Raw genomic sequence first — 20637 nt, 5'->3', positions numbered from 1 at the left:
TTAACCCTCGTGTCTTGAAACCCTCGCAACGCTCAAGATTCCATTTTTGAACCACTCGCAAGACCTATCCATAGATAAGTATGGGTTTGATGACAAAAAATTTTTTGAGTTTCAGTTCTAAGTATAGGGAACCCCCAAAATTTATTGTTTTTTTTTCTATTTTTGTGTGAAAATCTTTATGTGGTTCATACAATACATCTACTTACCAAGTTTGAACAGTATATTCTTATAGTTTCGGAAAAAAGTGGCTGTGACATAAAATCTATAAGAATTCCGTTTTTTGCCATTTGGCTATGGAACGCTAAAAATGGAGCTAAGAAAAAAAGAAGCCACATCATCCGGAGTCATTCGGCAGTTTGTTTTGCCGAAATTTTACTTTCAGACTGGGTCTTATACTGAATTAATTGAATGGGATACTGTTTCTTTATATGAGCCGCCTCTGTTGAAACATATATCGACAGAAATTATAACTGGATGCATTGAAAATCCGATGCAGCCAATCACAGGATTTTACCGCATATTCAATATTTTCAGCATATTTTCACCGCATTCAGCATATTTCAGTTGCCTGAGTATGCTCAGGCAACTGAAAGGTGCGTGAAAATTGTTAGTGAAGCATCTGCAGTATGTGGTTCAGAGTGGAGAGACGATTTCATTAAAACACGGCGGGAATCACGTAAAATAATGCCTGTTTTTAACACTAAAAAAGATTACAAATTTGCATGAAATACCGGAAAAAAATGTCATGTTAGGATTCGACACTATTATTATAGAATTTATGTGGCTTATTTCAATCTTATGCGCTAATATTGTATTCAAATCATGATTTAGACACGTCTTAGATTTTTTTTTTTTTACTTTATCCTATAGGTACAAACAAACTCTACGTAATATTTTTTTCAGAACTTCAATGTGTGTACGGCAGTATAAAACACTAAAATATGAAAAAGTGTCCATATTATTTTTTATTAAGTTTAATGGAGCATCTTTTCACATATAGCCCATTTCGAAATTCGAAAAAAAAAGAATTTCGCTCCACCCTTTTGCGTATGTTCTGGGCTATAACCGCGAAAATCGAAGTTCGTCAATTGCGGGCATTTTTCTCTGTCACTCTTATTACGTGTTAGTGGGAGTAAAAGAGAAAGATCAGTGCATGCCAGGGCTGCCAGTACATAAATCTTGATTATACAGTCCAACGTCAAAAATTATACGAAATTCGATTGCATTATACGAAAACGATAATACCCGACTTTTCTAATACTTATTTCAAAAACCGATTTGTATTTAGTAAGTAGTAACTAAAATCTCTTAATAAGTAGCGCCGAAACAGCACAAAAAAGTAAAAGACGTCTCACATATTAACTAACAACCATCATATAGAAGATAGAACACTAAACCGATCAAATGGTAAGTCTAAAGAGAAAAACCACTCAAACCGTCACCGTATCGTATTATCAAGTTGGCAATCGTCTCTGTTAATCCCGTGCTGAAATAGAAATGCGAAATAACCATTCGTGTTTTTTCTCGTATCCACTTATACCGAACGACTACCTATACATGATAGATACGATAATCAGTCCGATTATACAAAATTCGTATCGAATTATTATATCTGGCAGCCCTGGGGGCCTACCGCGAAAACCGAAATTCGAAAATTGCGGGGATCTTTCTCTTTTACTCTCACTAAGACGTAATTAGAGTGACAGAAAAAAATTGCCCGCAATTGACGAACTTCAATTTTCGCGGTTATAGCCCCGAATTGCACGCGTCGTCTACAGGATCCGACATCTATGTTTGCCTCGTATTAAAAAAAAATAGGTTGTTAAAATGTTACCAGTCATAAAATGCCCACGTACGTCTATTCAGTATATAAGTGTATGAGATTTAGCACGTACTTGAACGAAACTAATAACTAGGTAAAACTTATTTAGATATTTCGGTTTTTATTTTGGGATTTGTTGTCTCAAAATTGTATTTAATAGTATGGGGAGTTTTGTTTTTCTTCCTAGCAACACAAGTTTGGTTTGGCATTGGCAAATCGTACGATCGTGTCTGTAGCATAATGCCGGCTCGGCTATTTACCTTTTCTTTACCATGCCAATTATAAAGAAAAATGCGAATTAATGTATTGACATAATAGTGTACAAAGCAGGACTGTTTGTGCAAGTGACACTCCTAGTTAAGTTAATTTATTCGAGCATGAAAGTGTGCGACTCGTCATCAAAAATGAATTATCGGATTTTATGGTTTATATCGATACTTTCTTTAATAAGAAATGCAACAGGACTCGGCGAAATAATTTACGCTATCAACGCTGGCGGACCTGCGCACACAGACATATACGGCATTCATTATGAGAAAGATCCTTTACACGGCAGAGTTGGCACCGCGTCCGACTACGGAAAACAGCTGGTAATGATTGGCAGAGCCAACCCGAAGGATGAGATCTTGTACCAGACGGAGCGCTACCACCACAGCACCTTCGGCTACGACATCCCAGCCAACAAGGACGGGGACTACGTGCTAGTTCTCAAGTTTAGCGAAGTGTACTTCAACGCTCCAAATATGAAAGTATTTGACGTAGTCCTCAACGGTGACCACACCATAGTGGCCGATCTAGACATTTTCGACAAAGTGGGTCGTGGTGTGGCGCATGACGAGTATATTCCATACTCTATTAGAAATGGGAAATTGTATTATAATGAGGAAGAATCTGATATTAGAGGAGGAAAAATAAAGGTTGAGTTTATTAAAGGTTACCGAGACAATCCCAAAATTAATGCTTTATATGTGATGAGGGGTACTATAGATGAAGTTCCTAAACTATCACCACTAGTATGGCCTGACAATGAGGCAGAGGAGACTAGGGACGAGGTGGAAGAAAAAACTACTCCATCACGACGGGCAAGTGGTCCCAAGCAGCCCGACCCCTACTCCATGGATGAGAGCTCTGTGCTCATCCCTGTGTTCATCACCATCGGAGCCTTTGTGCCCCTCTTGTTTTGCCTCTGCAAACTGTAGTCTCTCTTGTGTTTCATGTTGTTCTGTGTGACTAGAATCTTATGCACTATTATTAATTTTCATACACTGGGTATGCTGTATGTTCTTAACTTATTGCCAATTATTGTTTTACATAATTTTATGTGCATGAAACTATGTATTTGCCAGGCCAAAAATACTAAGGCCTAACCTTTGCAAAGCATAATATATTGAAATAAATTAGGGCACAATGGAGCAAGATGACTTATACTTAAAGTGCATAGAAATTATGTAAATAAATAATATTCAGTTACGTTTTGTTTCCATTCCACACAGTGCTATCCTACCCCACCCCCACAAACCACTCATTAAAGCTATACTATGCAAATGTGCCTTAAGGCATTAAGTCCGCCATTTGTACCTTCATGTATTGTGCAATAAAGATTAAATAAATAAATAAATGTGTAATTTCCATTACCATTCTTTCTATAAAAATGTTAGAGTCTGTGCAGAAAGAGGGTCATAGAATGTATTGGTTTTCTTGTATACCACATTCTCATTCCGCACAGACTCTTAACACCTTTACTGACAACCGAGCATGGTACCCGTGGTAATAATTATTAACTTTCACATATTGCCAGTGCAAGTGATCACAATTAATAATAAGCATGATTGTCCAAAATATAACATACTTGGCTAGAATTTCTTGGTTACAGTTTTCCTCATACTTATAATGCAAGTCATACTAAAGGAAAATATGTATTTATAACACAGAATTAATTTTAACTAAATTTTATTCTTGCAGTCTTTGTCACAGATGTGTATAAGCTAATGTACACAACTAGCACTAAATATTATTATATTAAAAATGACATTATGTAGTCCGGTAGCTTATGTTGAATGATTTTGATTTCTTCGATTTTCTCTCTTAAGTTTTAATCTCTGGGATAATTTAACCAACTTCAGCAACCTGTGAAAGAATAAAATGTAGTTATATAGATAAGTTAAGGCTATCTTCATGTTGAATGCGGTTCCGCACACCGGTCTAGCGAGCGAGAGGGACATTGATATATACGTGCGTAACGCTGTTTCGCTCACACACCGAAGCGGCGAGCGTATCCGCATCAGTATGATAAGGTACACGTAATAGTCACTAAGTACAACATTTTGAGTACTTATTACGAAAATAAGTATGCTAGCTCTCAATAATATTTTGGTAATAATATAGGTACCTAGTTCGTATTTCTAGCATTAGAGAGAAGATAAGCGATCATGACGTTGCTTTTAATTAAAAAACACTTGATAAATAAGTCACAGCAAATAAGTATGTAACCATTATAAAGCATAATTATACAATTATTTACATTCTTTTGCTTTCATAAGTAATTTATTTATTTAATCTTTATTGCACAAAAGAAAACCTTATAGTACAAAAGGCGGACTTAATGCCATGAGGCATTCTCTACCAGTCAACCTTTAGGCAAAGCAGAGAGATTGTGGGCGGTGCTACTTTAACAACAACAACCAAATATAATACAATAACATACCATACATACATAATACATACATACATAAATATACATACTTATATTTCTTATAATATATACATATATAACGACAAAACATATAGTATAGAGCTTACCCATACATTATTATTTTTTCATTCTGCTAGCAAAGAAAGCACGTAAGGATTTTTTAAATGCAAACTTAAATATAAAAATGTAATAGGTATAAATTGATTTTTTAAAAGCGATTTTAATAAAAAGACACGTCAATATTGTTTCCCTTTTCTGTAATGCTAAAAAAACGAGCTATAGGTACATCAATGATTTTGCATTGGATTATATATAATTTGGTTTACACTTCTTCAAAATATATTCATAATACCTACCATGTCTTATAGCTTTTGATATGTCTCTGCTTTTGATGGATAAGAAAATTATCAGGTTTAATAATCACGAATTTTCTTATTAGAATTATCGCGGAGAACTGCTAGCCAATTAGTAGGTAGTTATACTTTATGTAAAGTCAACAAAATTATTAACTAAGCACCCCTATTTGTATGCAAGTGCTAACCCAAATAATTTCGTTAGAAATTGGTGTCTCATCCTTTTTTTAACGATGTATTGTACACCTACAGTTTAGTGTGGCTGTATATGTTTTTGCCGTTGTTCACACCTACGTTTATGCTTAAAAATAAATATTTTTGGTTTCCGCCTTAGGGCGGTTTTAGACTAGCGTATTTTCTGCACGTGTACGGTCGTTTCGGCGTTATGCGCTTACACACGCGAAATATTTCGCTACATTTGGTTTATTTATACGCGCCACAGTCGCTTCCAAAAATGAGCTAATAGGCGCGTATCAAACGCTAATCTATAAAACTCTTACACAATATTGTTCCATTTATTTCCATCTAGTTGCTCATGGGACGGGGACACGAGAATACGCAACTTTTCATTCATAGGGCCGACACGTATCACTTTCAGCCCGATTCTAAGATAAACAATGACCCACTTTCAGAACATGAAAAATTAAAAAAATTGGTATTCATCTGTAGGTACCTACTGTGTTTTAAAAAGTGCAAAGGTCAGGTGTCTAATTTAGTTAAAAAAGAGCTAATCATACAGTAGTTATTTACGATACAAGTGCAGAAAATAGGAACTTTGCAACGAGTGGTGATACATGAAAACACGACCGAAGGGAGTGTTTTAATTAAATCGACACGAGTTGCAAATTACCTATTCGTACGTGTATCGTACAACGTTTTACAATACATATGGCTCTTTGAAGTTTCGACATATGCACGGAAAGTGCTCATTCCCGCGCGCGTGCGGGAAAGTAGCACCATATTGTACTGTAAAACAGCATTATTACCGACACCGACAAATGTTGAAAATAGTGCTTGGGTATGCTTGTATTGTGGGTACTCGCACTACTCATTTACATTGCAAATACTTTGATAACAGTAATTGCTAGCCGAACACTTAAACTGTTACTGACATATAGATAGACAATAGGCAAACATTTTTATCGCGTGAAAATGTTCAGTTTTTTATGAACTATACCTACAGTTTACCGTTCATATTAGTTCGACCGCACATTCTCGTTTGGTGTACCACGGTGGAATGCTACAACGTGATCATCAAGACTAACTGAACTAGTTGCGTTAGAAGGCCTGAAAATAGTTTTCGTTTCTAGAAATCACTAATGAAATATAGTGATTGATTTTTTGTATGTAATATGTAAACTTTCAGGCATAGATATATGTTACTTCAATGTTCATGCCAAGTTTCATGTTATTTTAGCATGTCGTTATAAAATTGAGAGTATAATTAGGTTTGTATAGCTGCGGTTCTGTGCTGGCGACTCTTAACTTGATTGAAAAATTGGTTGGTATGTGTGTACTTTTTCAAATCAAAAGTCAAATTGGCCACCCAACATAGACATAGGTATACAGAATGTAAGTCATATAATTACTTACGCATTTCCGGTGCCCTGCAATTTGAGTTCGCAATCACCTTTGATGTTAAGAATAAAGCCTTTTTTACATTCCGTGCTATTTGAGGCAGTCTGTATTACTGTGATGTTTTTATCATTAGGAATTGGCGGAGTAGATGCCGTTGCTGCGAAGACTTCGGCACTTTTTTCTGTTGACGAAGACGTGTCTTGCTGGCTCACCGCGGTAGGTGCCAGTGTAGTCTCAGCACTCGACCACGTATCATTTTTTATCGCCTCAGTGGACTGGTCGGATACAGTGGTGGTAATAGTTGAATCATTTTCAGCATCAGTGGTTGCGTTTAACGGTCTCGGTGTTGTCGAACCGTTTTGCGGTCTTATCGTCATCTCTGAGTAATCGTAGGCATAGTCGTAATCCTGAAATAAAGATAGGTATTCTTTGAAGATTGAGGATATACTGCGCAAACAATATCCATAGTTAATCCGCAATCAAATTATCAAGATGTGTATATTGTGTATGAAAAGTACCTACCTACCTATAACAAAGAGTTTTGAAAGGAAAGATCTCTCCTTATTAACTTTAATCGTGTTTTAAAAGGGAAATGCCTTTTAATATAACGTTTAATTTTGAACGTTTTGAAATATAATAAATAATATATGTAAAGAAAATAAAGTCAATCGAAAACACTATTTGTATGTAGGTATGTTAATTGTTAACTCAGAACTGGGCACCGATTTCAAACAAATCATTTGAGTGCATATAAAAGGGATGATATTTTATTTTATCCTTTTTGAAGTCGTTATTTTAAGGTTTTATTTCTGTCTCACATGTGAATGGACTGTAACTTTGTACACTCATTTATAATAATAGAGAAAGTCTTTCGAAGCGGATTATCTAATGATAATTATTTGCCACCCGTCCCTTTAGAGTCTCTCCCTCCGATGCTCAAAATCCAACACCGCAGCAAAATGCAATTTTGCTCTCTTCTTGTACGAATAACAATTGCAAATTAGGCGTGCCTGCACCTTACTCTATACATTACATTACGATAGGTAACTATTAGAAGACCCAAAAATATACACCAGCACGAATGTATATATACCTAGCTTTTTAACTGATTTGCAGCACAAAAATAAGTATTATTAAGAGGCAACAGCTTAGGAGTGGTCATTTCTCCATACAAACGTACTCGACTGTTTCCTCCGTGGTTTTTGAAGCCAGCAATGATTTTTTCAACACAGATTATTATTATTATCTGTGTCGGACTGTTTTACTTTTTCTGATATTTTTGTATCTTAAGGCGCCAGTGCACTTCAAATATTCGCAAAAACGTCCTAATTTACTAGGCCGCAAAGAAAAGCATGGTATTCAAAAGACATCAAACAGCCTAAAAATCAAAACAGTCCGACACAGATAAATTCATTACCATTTAGATCTCAAAATTTCGTTACATTTGGTTAAGTTTTGGAGAAGGAAACGTCGAGTGCGAAACATCGCTTTCTGAGGTTTTTATGCAGGATTTTTCGCTTAACCTGGCGTTGTCCTTATTGCACTAGTTTTACGAGCCGCTTCCGTTAGCGAGACGGATATTTTCACCTAAAATATTTAAATCTCAGCTCCCGTATCCTCTAAAGTACGAAAATGAGTATGAAAAATGTAATTCTTAATTTCTTAGGTAGGTACCCGACCTAATACCGGCTACTATTAATCAATACATTTACCTATTCAAAACTCAACCGATTACGAAAAATTATTGAATGTGAACCTCGTAACGATAAAAACTGCTTAAAATTCCTTACAGCTTTAAGCCTCGTCACGTTCTGTATAGATAATAAGTATAGTATAATATTGCGTATGTGTAGCTGATAGGTACTAGTACTTACTTGGCTATCTAATTTTCTAAAGTGCCGCATGTTTCGGGGAACACAATCATGTCATGTCAGTAAACCGCCTACAGCCGCTTTGTAATAAACTCTAGGGCACTAAACCATGCCAAAACATCATAAAGTAGGTACCTATCTTAGCTAATAAAGCAAGGCTGGAACTAAAATGTTTTGTTTTTTTTTTTAATATAAAAATCTCTTACCACATATTCTTCCTTGCCGCCCTTCATCAAAGCAATAATTTGGATGTCCTTCAAATCTACTTGCACGTTCAAGTTTCCAGTCTGACGCTGGTCAAACGAAGCTGAGTCTACGTAAGTCGATAAAATAGAAAATAAGAACAAAATAGATTTTGCGCACATTTTGTAAGCTTGTAAAGTGGTAGTGTCTGGTGAAGTGGCCCCGAGTCCCGCGAGCAGGCGACTGGCTGAGCTAAGGCTAGCTGCCCTGCGCGCCTCTGGACACCAAGTTATTTCCAACAACATAACAGTTCTTTCAAGTAACCGTGGGAAGGTCGATAGCCTCCGCTAGTGCACTGCGTCCTCAGATTGCGTAAGGACCGTGGATAATCTGCTCAATGAACCGTTCAAACTAACAGAAGTTTTATGGAATCCGCAACACTCACTGGACGAAGGAACAAGTTCACTTTTAGACTTTTTTTTTCAACTTTATCAAAATCAAAAATCATAATCAAAAATATTTATTGTATGGTTATAGGTTCTACAAATACAAAGGTCTTAGGTAAATGAGTCATGTTCATGTTCTCCATATCCTGCCTTACAAAGGTGTACAATATTTGGTTAGGTACTTATCTTCGATCTAAATTCAATGTAAAGTACATTTATTAACAAAACCAAAGCATGATATTAGTTTTTGTTTTTCAAAAAAAGAGTACTGACACGACACACCCTCTTACTCCTTTATTAAATCTCCTTTATGCAGCCCTTATGTCATTACTTATCATTATTATTGCGCCTACTACCTATACGTCAGCCTTCGAGAGACGAGATAGGTAGTTCAGATTCTAATCCAAAGGTAATTTATTATAGGTACCTACTACCTTTATAGAACGAGTTAGAAAATCATCTTGTAAAATTTATTTCATTAGTCACTTAAGTGTATACCTATACATACTTGGTACCTAAAATAATACCTACCTACTTAGTACCTATAATAATATAAATAATACTTAAAATAATAACGCAATATGATTCATAATTATATTATTAATAACTAGCTAGCCTATCCACACTTTTTTTAGGAGTAGGTAAGTACGGCTGCTAAGATTGAAAGATCATAATATATGCTCATATTAATCTTAATACACCTACCTGTTAGGCATCTACATATTATTTCTTGATACCTAAACTTAGTCAGGTCATACGTTCTGTCACAAAGATTTTAACTGATAATAAAAAAGATATAGGTACAGTTCCTTTATTATTCATATATATGTTGCGGGCGACTTTGATAAGTCCGGTCATTATGAATAATGGGCGGTCTGTATGAATAATGGTTTGGACCCGGGTACGTCCTTAAACTACGTCCAAAAGAGAGGTATGGGCATTGTAAATGTCATCTCGCTTTGTGTGGTAGAGCACAGCCAATGGATGTCATTCAACTGGGAAAGTACCTCCACCTTACAGAAAACCGCAGCCAAATAACACTAGACCCTACTTAGTGTTGTGTTCCTGCCGGTAAGTAAGGTTGCCAGAGCTCAACTCCTCTGGAGTAGCAGGCGTACATAGGCTACAGAGACTACTTACCGTCAGGCGGGCCGTATGCTTGTTTGCCACCGACGTAATATAAAATAAATAAATAATAATAATCACAATGCCCGCATCAAGTGGGCAATATAATTAAAACGTCATGATTAAACACTTTGACCGGTCAGTATGAATAATGACCACCCTACCTTCGGCAATGTAATAAAGCAGAATATTCAGGCCACGTAGCCAACATGCAAATTGCCTACGCTCCGTAGCGCTCGAAACGCAGCTATCTCTGTCGCACTAATACAGCACAAAGCGATTCACTGTGGAAGCGATAGCGATTGTTACCCTGGCTAGGCTGGCAGCACAGTTGTTCAAAGTTTAGGAATGTATCACATTTTTAAATTAAGTAAAAAAAAATGTACGCCTCTGGCAGGACTTGAACCAGAGGTAAGGTCGCAGAGATAAGTATCTGCTTGTTCATAATTGATTTATTACATTGCCCGGCTAGAAGTAGCGAAATATTCATACTGCCCAGTCCATGCGTAAATTCAAACTATCTCAAACCTTAAATGGACCACGGGCCGTCGGGCATTATTAATATGAACCGGCCAAAGTAATAAAAATAATATTTAATGTCATCTACAACATTGACGATTCTCGCGTCGTTGTATGGGAGTTGACGGTCTTCTTTATTTACTAGACTATAAATACGAGTAATACCCCAAGACAGGAACTCGTTATAGGTAGGATAGGTACTCAACTAGGCTATTCTGTTCCGACGAATCTCGTCAGACCTGTTACGAACCCGTGATTGCCTAGCTAGAAATGATCAGTTATAGACGTATGCAAATTCAATTCACTAGTAATTAATGGTTAGCATAGCGAGGCATCCATTGACATAATTCGACGCTTTATTTTACTAGGTTCTTAAAGAAAAAGTACCAAGGCTCCTGGTCTATGATGACGCCCCGTAACTTTTTTTTTGCATTTTTCACCACCTGGATATACCTAATAAGCTGGTTTCTTCATTCCAAATCAACAAATAATTACGTACCAGTGGCGGAGCCAAGCCAGCTAACCAGTAATTTGAGACAAATGAACATATTACATTACAGTCTTTAAAGAAACAGCAGATCAAATTTGGTTTAAGTTGCCCAAGGCAGGCCTATGGATCTCTCTGCGCGAGCTCGGATTTATGCCTACGAATCTCGTCCCGTTCACGGTACAAAAGCAAGCTAGTTGGTTGAACTTGGTTGTCACACGCGCTCACGTACGCACGTCTCGTCGCCACGCGCTCGAATATGCCAAAATGTATGCGAAAAAAATGTCTTCGTCACGAACAAATAACACAGCGTGTAGTGTGGATAGATGCAAAAACAACAAAACTAATAAAAAATATAGTTTTTTCTCTTTCGATACATAGGAAAAGTAAGTAGACAATCAATATAAGTACACCTATTGTTATTAATTACCATATTTGTAAGCTACATAGATGGTATTGAATTTCTTCAAAGGTATAATGTTTTTTACGACAAATTAGTTCATAGTTATTTTACGCTATCCTTTTATACACCAAATGGCAAGTTCTAATACTAATTTGACAATTAAAACTTATATTTGTACCTACTTAAGTAGGTAGGTATCTAGTTATCTTCCATAGAATCTATAGTTTAAGCAGGTACTTATTTGTAAAATCATTTCCAAGCGTCGGCAACCCTAGCGTTGTGCCAGTGCGCGCGGCGCGGAAAGCGGCGCGTTGAAGGTCACTCCATTGTATTTTTGTGTAGGTATTAAAACGGTAGGTATTTGCCATTTCTTTGAGAGATAAGTATCTGTTCGTAAGAACTATTATATAATCTGTGGCAAGGGCATAGTATACCACGTACAGGATTCGTTTATTTAGTTTTCTATTAAAATGATAGAATTGGCCTAAGACTAAATCGAAGCCTATTACATACTTGATTTATGTGCAATTTCCAGTTAAAATGTGTATCAATCAGTAAACCTAAGTATTTAAAGTTATCCACTACCTCCAGTTTATTACAAGTACAGTTACGCATATTGTTATGTAGGTAGGTACTCATATTCGTGACCAATAATTTGGATTTCAGTCGAAGTTATATATTTTGCTATTGTGCGCCGAATAAATATGCATACATTTTGTTTTATACTTATATTTAAAATTATCCCGTTGTCATGGGTCCATTTATTAATGTTCTCGAAATCTGCCTGTACATTGCATATCATGTCCGCCATATCTCTACCGGATAGGGCTGCCATCTCGAATTTCGCCAAACCCGAACAAAGATTCAAAAAAACCCGAACAGTTGGCGTAAATCGCATTTTTTCCCCGGACGAGTCCGAAAATAATATTTTTAATAAACAAGACCTTTAATTTTACATGTAGGTTTAATGTACGTGCTTCCTTACATGAAAAGTGTCCGGGTTTTCCCCGGACACTTCTTGACACCCCCCCCGGACGGCCTACAAACTAGGACAAATCCGGGAAAACCAGGACGGATGGCAGCCCTACTCCCGGAAAACAATAGGCACATATACACCTTGCAGTTACGGACTACATTCGACACACTGTCACAAAGTAAATAGCGGCGGCGCGCGCCGGAGCAGACTAGAGAGTCCGCTCAGTACAAAGTGCCATTTTCGCCGCACGCAACAGACGTGACATTTACGCACACAGACGTTACATTTACAGGCGTTCTCGGGCACTCTCGGGCAGAGCTTAGTCGGGCTGTGCGCGCTGCGCGCGTTGCTCACTTGACGTCACTGCCGCTACGTACATAGGTACTGTAAAAGAGATACGGTCTAGCTGAGGTTGGGAATGTAAACGCTCCAGGTAGATTCTAATATTATTATTATTATTTTTCTTCATAAACGAAATACAATAATGTCGACCAACACAGATGCTTGCAACTTTCAGAATGAAAACGCTTGCAGATCTTTACTCCTTCAGCAGAGCGATAGTTCTGAATTCAAATATTGGCGCTGTGGTCAATGATGCGGAGCCTAGAGCCTTTAGATCTTTCTCGGTCGTTAAGACCATTGAGTCTAAAGTGTTTGAGGGTGACCTCAAAGGCGCAGTTCGAGTGTTGATGTCTGATGATGGGGTGGCTCCTTCGACCCCAGAGACTCTTAACGCCTTGCGGTTGAAGCATCCGGCCCCGTCTCGGCCGTTGATATTTCCACAGGACCCGGATGGTTCATTCGCGCCTTTGACGGTTAAGCCGGAGGATGTGGCCCTCGCTCTCAGCTCGTTCAACAGTTGTTCTGCTGCCGGCTTAGACGGTATCCGCCCGGCTCATTTAAAGGAGCTTACCTCGGTGTCAGCGGGCGATAACGGGTTGCGCTTGCTGGAAAGCTTGGCAAAGTTGTGCAGTTTTTTGCTGGCTGGTCGGTTAAATTCTACGGTTTGCCCTTATGTGTATGGAGCCTCCTTGTGTGCGCTTTCGAAGAGAGACGGCGGTTTGAGGCCGATTGCAATAGGTAGCACGTTTCGTCGCCTAACGGCTAAGATTGGGTGTAGGTCAGTCAGGGAAGAAATGGCCGCTTATCTTCGTCCTTGTCAGCTGGGATTTGGTACGAGGCTAGGTTGTGAGGCTGCTATCCACGCAACAAGGGCGTTTACTACGGATCCAGGGAATGAGGGGTGCATTGTTGTCAAGCTGGACATTAAGAATGCCTTTAATTCCGTCGAGCGCGACGTTTTGTTGGCGGAAGTAAGGGAGAAGGTGCCATCTCTCTACCCTTTTCTTTTCCAGGTGTATTCCTCTCCTTCTAATCTTTTTTATGACGGATCCCTCCTTCTTTCGCAGGTTGGGGCACAGCAGGGGGACCCTCTTGGCCCTCTGATTTTTAGTCTCGCGATACATAAAGCCGTCTCCGGGCTGAAATCCCCACTCAACATCTGGTACCTGGATGACGGTACTATCGGGGGTAAGCCTCTGGAAGTTCAACAAGATTTGCTTGCCCTTCTTCCGCGATTTCGAGACCTGGGGCTGGAGGTAAACTCTAGCAAATGTGAGTTTTTTCCCTGTGGCGTCGAGTCTCAGCTTACCTTCAGTTTATTTAGCGACTTGCTCCCTGGACTCAAGGAGTTGTCACCCCGGACTTTTAATCTTTTGGGGTCTCCCATTTTTTCGGAGGCTATCCCCGAGGCCTTCGAGGTGAGAAGACAGCTTCTTTTGAGCGCGGGGGATAAGTTAAAGAAGATTTCTGCGCATGTGTCACTGGTTCTGTTGAGGTCCTGTTTCGCCGTTCCCAGAGTCACCTACTTTTTGCGCACTGTGCCAACCTGGCTATGCCCCAGGCTTATTGACTCGTTCGATAGCGTTTTAAAGGATTCGGTAGAGTCAATGTTGAACGTCTCCCTTAATGCGGATCAATGGGGTCTGGCCTCCCTTCCCATTCGATCGGGTGGGCTAGGCGTGAGGCGCGTACGGGACGTTAGCTTGCCGGCATTTCTGGCGTCGGCGGCGGGAGTCGTGGACCTTGTCACTCAAATTTTATTTCCAGATGGTGACAAGGTATCCATACCTTTCGCCGCGGAAGCTTTGGAGGCTTGGCGGGCTCTCAACCCTGAGGCAACGGCGCCGGAGAGACCGGATCGTCAGCGTCTGTGGGATGACGTGGGGGTTAAACGGGTGCTCGGTAACTTAGTGGGGTGTGCGGTGGGTGTAGACAGGGCGAGGATGCTCGCAGTGTCGAAGCCGGAGTCGGGAGCGTGGCTTCACGCGCTTCCCTCTCCGCACTTGGGTACACTGCTTGACAACGACTCGACGCGGATTGCAGTTGCTCTTCGCCTGGGCTGTGCAGTGTGTGAACCCCACGCTTGCATCTGCGGTACTAGGGTGGAGAGCAGCGGTCATCACGCGTTGAGTTGTGGTCGGTGTGCAGGAAGGTTTCCGCGGCACCACGCGCTTAATGATATCGTGCGGAGAGCGCTAGTTTCTGCAAACGTTCCGTGCATGCTGGAACCTCCGGGCCTCAGTCGCTCTGATGGGAAGAGACCTGATGGGTTGACGTTGGTTCCTTGGGAGAAGGGGAAATGTTTAGTGTGGGACGCAACGTGTGTCAGCACTTTCGCGGCGTCGCATATTGGCCGTACGGTGAGGATGGCAGGGGCAGCGGCCGAGTTGGCTGCGGTTCGCAAGCGGGAGAAATATGAGGTCCTTGCGAACTATTTATTTGTCCCGCTTGCTGTAGAAACCGCCGGGTGCTGGTGTGCCGAGGCCAAGGCCTTTTTCGAGGAAGTGGGGAGACGCATGCGAGAGAGAGGGTTGGATCCTCGCTCAGGGACCTTCCTGATGCAAAGATTATCCATAGCCGTTCAACGTGGCAACGCGACGAGTGTCATGGGTACTTTTGCGTCGGGGGGGTCGTGGGGTGAATTTCTATTATAGGGTGTTATTTAGGTTAGGATAGTAGTAAAGACCTGAATTTTTTGTTAATTGTGTAATTAGTAATTGTTATAATATATTCAAATAATCGTTGCCAGTTATCTATCAAGAGAGTGCCTACTGTCATGTACGTCAAAATACAGTCTCTAAGGAATGTAAACATGATAAGATGTATGTATAAACGAATCGATGTATGTATGTCTGTAAACTTATATTACCTACTCCTTTTTAAAACGCGAAATTAATACAGAAGCAACCCTAGTGAGTCGGGCAAGTTTAGGTATGTATTTTCAAGAACAGCGGGAACGGACCTTTTGTTAATTTTTTATTTTGTGACACTGTGTACATTGCATAATATATCCAATGGCCCATATATTATATATACCGAGCCAGTTGGTACCCCTCCCCTGGACTTTTGCCTCGGTTCCAGTCGTTCCATTGATGACAGTTCGTAATGTTCGGTTTATGGTTTTTGATTAGGGCGATCAGTACCCCTAGTGTAAATATTTTCGACAGCGAAACGTGACGTACGCGTTTGCGTTAAGTGTCATTTTGTATGAGATTTTTGACTTTCCAAAACGTCCCGCTTGGCGCGCTGTTCAAAATCCCATACAAAATGAGACTTAACCTAAACGCGAAAGTTACGTTACGCTTTCGAATGGAAGTTACACTAGAGGTACAGGTTAGCTTTTGCTAGTGTGGAGTTGATTTTGCGTTGTTTGAAATCTGAACGAAACAAAGCAAAAGCAACTCAGTTCCAATTGAATATGATTTAAATTTCATTGAACTGAATAAGTACTACAGGTAGGACCGTGGGCCCTAGGAGGATATTATTATAACTTTACTATTAAATATAATGTTTTTTTAAACAAATTCACATCGGTTGGACACGAATGCAGTACCTAGGTAGATATGATACCTTTTATGTAAGTAGATACTTTTGCTTTAAGACCCACTGTGGACTGAAATTCGGCTCTCATTGACATAGAAACTAAAGTAGTTGTTATTTGTTTTTATTTGTTGAAATATGGTGCCACTAATTAGTTGTGATTTTTTGGCATAAGTACCTACTTCATATTTATGTTACGGGTGCAGCTTTTTTTATCTTTAATGTTTCTATGGAAAAGATATACAAAAACCAAAGTTGTAATATTAAGATTTTTTTATTGAAATGGGATTATACGAGCATTGTTATGCTAACCTATGAATTTTAACCAAGGTAAACTAGTACCTACCGATATCGATAGATATAATGTTAGTCTGTTCGTAAAAAAAAGAACCGTGGAATGTATTGGGCCCCATACATTCCGCAACTCTTCTCTTTCCGCACAGACTCTACGTTAATGTCCATGACAAATATTTAATGTCATTCAAATATAAAGTACCTGGGCGACCGAGCTTTGCTCGGTTATAACCTATTTATTGTAATATGGTGGTGTATAGGTGATAATCTATCTATATAAACTTAAAAAGTAAAATGTGAACTGACAATTATTATTATTTACAATCGATTTTAACCTTACAGCACTTGTCACAGAGTAACGCCATCTATTGTCAATTTCTCTTATTACATAGGTATTTTTTTTACTAAATTAAACTTGTCTAAAACAATAAAAATTAAATAATTATACATAAATTTGAACATATAAAAAAAAAAACAAAAGTTAGTAACCGGGCGAGATTCGAACCCGTAACACTGGTTTAGCAGTCCGCGTTTTAAGTTTTAACCCGCTGGACCAGACGGACAGTGGCCGGCAACCCGAAATTAGCGACCATATTTTGCGTCAAAAGAAAAACGCATGAAAACTCGAAAACACGCGTTTTCCCAAACATAAGACTAATCTAGATCGATTGTATACCCCCAAAAACCCCCATATACCAAATTTCAGCGAAATCGTTAGAGCCGTTTCCGAGATCACAGAAATATATATCTTATACCTTTAAACGAGCAATTCTTGTATATATACTTGTATACTATTAATTAAATATAGGCGGTCAAACAACTTTGTCAGTAGAAAAAGGCGCGAAAGTGTAACTGTAGTATGTAGTGAGAGCGTAACTTCGATTGTGTGTTCCAAGTTGAATGTAAGAACTTATCTTTGCGTCGCTCGCTCGTTCGATTATGCTCTGGCAAGCCAGCTTTGTCAATAGGAAAAAACGGCAAATTTGAAAAATGTAACTGCGAAGTATCAATCTCCCATACAAAGATCGCAGCTTCGTTTTCGACTGTTTAATAGTCCCTATTCAAGTTGGCAAACGTGTAGAGTGCAAATAAAATGTCATACTGGTAACATTAATCGTCACGTCAAATCACTGTGTGTATTACATACTCTGTGGGTCGTCCAGCAAATCAGTCAAAAGTAGAAAATTGTTTTCGTCTTCGTTACATTATTATTGTTTACGTTTACCTGGGAGCTATTAAATCACCTATGAAGAACCCTGTTATTTCACCTACTGCTTCTGCTACCGTGTCTTATATATTTGAATCAGTAAAATGATTAAGTTTTGGAAGAGCGCAGGTAAACAGTGAAGTGAAACTAGTCACGTAAAGTTTATAGTGGTGTTGTAATAACTGTACTTTATCGTGGCTATTGTTTCAGCAAAAGGAAAAACTGGTTGTCCAGTACGGCCACCTGAAACGAGCGCAATCGACAATTCCGGTAGCAAAACTTATTTAGACACGCATATAGACGGTGAACTGCAAGGTAGGTAAACATGTTTTTTTTTTCACATTACTTGTATGCGTTTTCCTTTTACACATGTGAATAGTAAATTATTCTTAACACACGGCTTTGCGATCCATTGTTGATATCCTTAACTAAAACAACCACAGTTTATGTGTGCACTGAATTCTGAAAAAGTGTATCTTGTAACAAAAATATTCTTATACAATTTTTTTATTACAGAAAACTCTCGGATATTCTTAAAAAAATCGAAATTGAATTTAAGTGTACATGACATACTTGTAGATAAGAAAGCTATAAAATACTTTATTCAATTTATGGAGACTATTGGCCAGCATGTGCTTGTCAAATGCTGGTTGGAATTGGACAACTTCAAGGTCCTTGTTTTGAAAAATAGTTTAAATGGTGAAATTGACAATCATTGGAAACTGAGCAGAACAAAAAGTTTTGACCTGCAGTGCAACTCCCACAGCGAGCCGCCCCCCACGCATGCATCACAAAGATTCAGCTGGACTGAAGACAGTGCTAATGCCTGTAAACAAAATATGCAGGAATGTTCCACAAGTTCTCTTGGGAACTTGGCAGAACACTCTACACTAGTAAATGTCTCTGATTATAAAAGTAAACATTATAACCCAACCGAAGAAGCCATCAATTTATTTAAAAAATATGTAGCACTAGAAGCACCACATCAACTAGACTTACCAGATAGTTTAAGAAAAATTGTTATAACAAATATTTGCCATCCTGAGGGGCAAATAAAAGAAGATTGCTTTAAGCCAGTTGAAGATGAATTGTTCAATCAAATTGAACAGAGATATTTTAAGGACTTTCAGAACAGTCCACTCTACATTAAGGCACAAATAGATATATTGACCAGTGGCTCTCTAGGACTGGAAGACATTTTATATAATGAAGCCATATTATTTTACTTTATGGAGTACATGGAGCAGGAATCATGCAGTATTTTACTAGAATTTCTTATGGCTGTAATGCATTTCAGGGATAATTTATTGAATGCCAACACTACCAGCCCGGAGCAAGCCCAAACAGATGCAATTGTTCTCTATGACAAGTATTTTTCACTCCAAGCAACAAGTCCTGTTGGCTTCCCCACCAATATTAGATCTACAATAGAAAGTGACATTTGCAGAGAAGGTGGACCTCTTCCAACATGCTTTGATATACCTTACCAAATTGTATTCAACACCCTAAACCGCTATGTAAAAGCATTTTTAGAATCTGAATTATATTATAAATATCTCTCTGAAATGATTCACTCTGTAGATAATATGTGGTCTGCTAATCATAAGTCACATTCGGATTGCAGCAGTGAATTTAGTTTAAGCACTCAAAATACTCTACTTGCAATGGGTGATCCCATCTTCCGTAAAAAGAAACGTAACCATTCCGTGCCTGACATGACAATAGACTCTAACCAGCTTTATAATGCAGACTCATTATGGCAGCGAAAGAGGTATGATGGTTTGATCCTTGGCAGAGTGAATAGTTTGGGTCGATTCGAATCAAAATTTGAACCCGATCCAGACAAAAAAGATAAATCGGTTTTAAAGAAAATGGTCAGTAGATTTGTGCCAATTAATACATCTAAAGTCGATGAAGAGATGGCCTGGCAAATTGCTCATATGATTGTCAAAGACGTCACCGACCTGACAATGGCCCCACCAGAAAATGAACGTGATGATGTATGAACATGTGATAGTTATTATTTAAAAGTATATTTTGTAAATGATTATGTATAGAATATGTATAAAATAAACATTAACACATAATTTTGAGGTATAACTTCTCTATTTTTACGAATAAGCAAGTACTTAATCAAAGAAATGTCCAAATATCAATATTACGTCATCTTTTCAATAAGTAACTGGGTTCTTCCAATTTGTTATCCTTATCTCGGTATTCAGACGAGCACGAAACGTCACACAAACATTGTAACCTTTAACGCGTAAATGAAAACAATCCTTTAAAAAATACGTAATAGGTACGTGTTTTTAATTAACACGCCGACGTAGTTCTTTATTCTGTGGTGTTAGTGCGTCAGAGAAACATTAGCGTAGTTCACTATGGCATAACGATTGGCATCTTGGTTAGGCACCCAGGTCGGAGGGGCAAATTTTTGACGCTTGCAAAATTAAATAGGTAGGTATAATATACTAAATGTATCTGCTTCAAAATAATAATTCGTCGTATGTAGTTGTACTTATAAATATTTATTAAATCCGATAAACACTATCAAAACAAAAAAATCTCAAAAAATACACAATTGAATCTTATTTCGAACATTTAGGCTCTACAGACGTCACCGATAATTGCATGCTACTTTCGATATATTACTGAGAGTGAGATGCATATCAAAAATCCCATCAGATATCGGTGAGGTTTGTAGAGCCAATTTTGTAGAACTTATTATTACTTTAAAAAAATAACAAATTTACTACGTCGCGTATACTTGAAAACATAGTAATAACATGGCAAGAAGTG

At 38.5% G+C, this 20637-nt stretch overlaps 3 protein-coding genes across 3 annotated transcripts; 2 read left to right on the top strand and 1 right to left on the bottom strand.

The window, feature by feature from the left end:
• Window positions 1–1998: 1998 nt before the first annotated feature.
• Window positions 1999–3292, top strand: LOC133521429 (malectin). The gene has a single exon (XM_061856387.1). It carries the CDS (start codon window positions 2200–2202, stop codon window positions 3019–3021), a length of 822 nt encoding a protein of 273 aa, XP_061712371.1. The 5' UTR covers window positions 1999–2199; the 3' UTR covers window positions 3022–3292.
• Window positions 3293–3344: 52 nt separating this feature from the next.
• Window positions 3345–8725, bottom strand: LOC133521430 (uncharacterized). Its single transcript, XM_061856388.1, has 3 exons — window positions 8523–8725; window positions 6461–6852; window positions 3345–3949 (listed from the first exon to the last, which is right to left on the bottom strand). The coding sequence occupies exons 1-3, from the start codon at window positions 8679–8681 to the stop codon at window positions 3871–3873; spliced, it is 630 nt and encodes a 209-aa protein (XP_061712372.1). The 5' UTR covers window positions 8682–8725; the 3' UTR covers window positions 3345–3870.
• Window positions 8726–17762: 9037 nt separating this feature from the next.
• On the top strand, window positions 17763–19925 carry LOC133521428 (A-kinase anchor protein 10, mitochondrial). Its single transcript, XM_061856386.1, has 3 exons — window positions 17763–17967; window positions 18049–18153; window positions 18355–19925. Exons 1-3 carry the CDS (start codon window positions 17943–17945, stop codon window positions 19842–19844), a joined length of 1620 nt encoding a protein of 539 aa, XP_061712370.1. The 5' UTR covers window positions 17763–17942; the 3' UTR covers window positions 19845–19925.
• Window positions 19926–20637: the final 712 nt, after the last annotated feature.

This window comes from Cydia pomonella, chromosome 9, assembly GCF_033807575.1.
Source record: "Cydia pomonella isolate Wapato2018A chromosome 9, ilCydPomo1, whole genome shotgun sequence".
Lineage (NCBI taxonomy): Eukaryota > Metazoa > Arthropoda > Insecta > Lepidoptera > Tortricidae > Cydia > Cydia pomonella.
The sequence above is the reverse complement of the archived record's forward strand: the minus strand, read 5'-3'. Positions and strand labels throughout refer to the sequence as shown.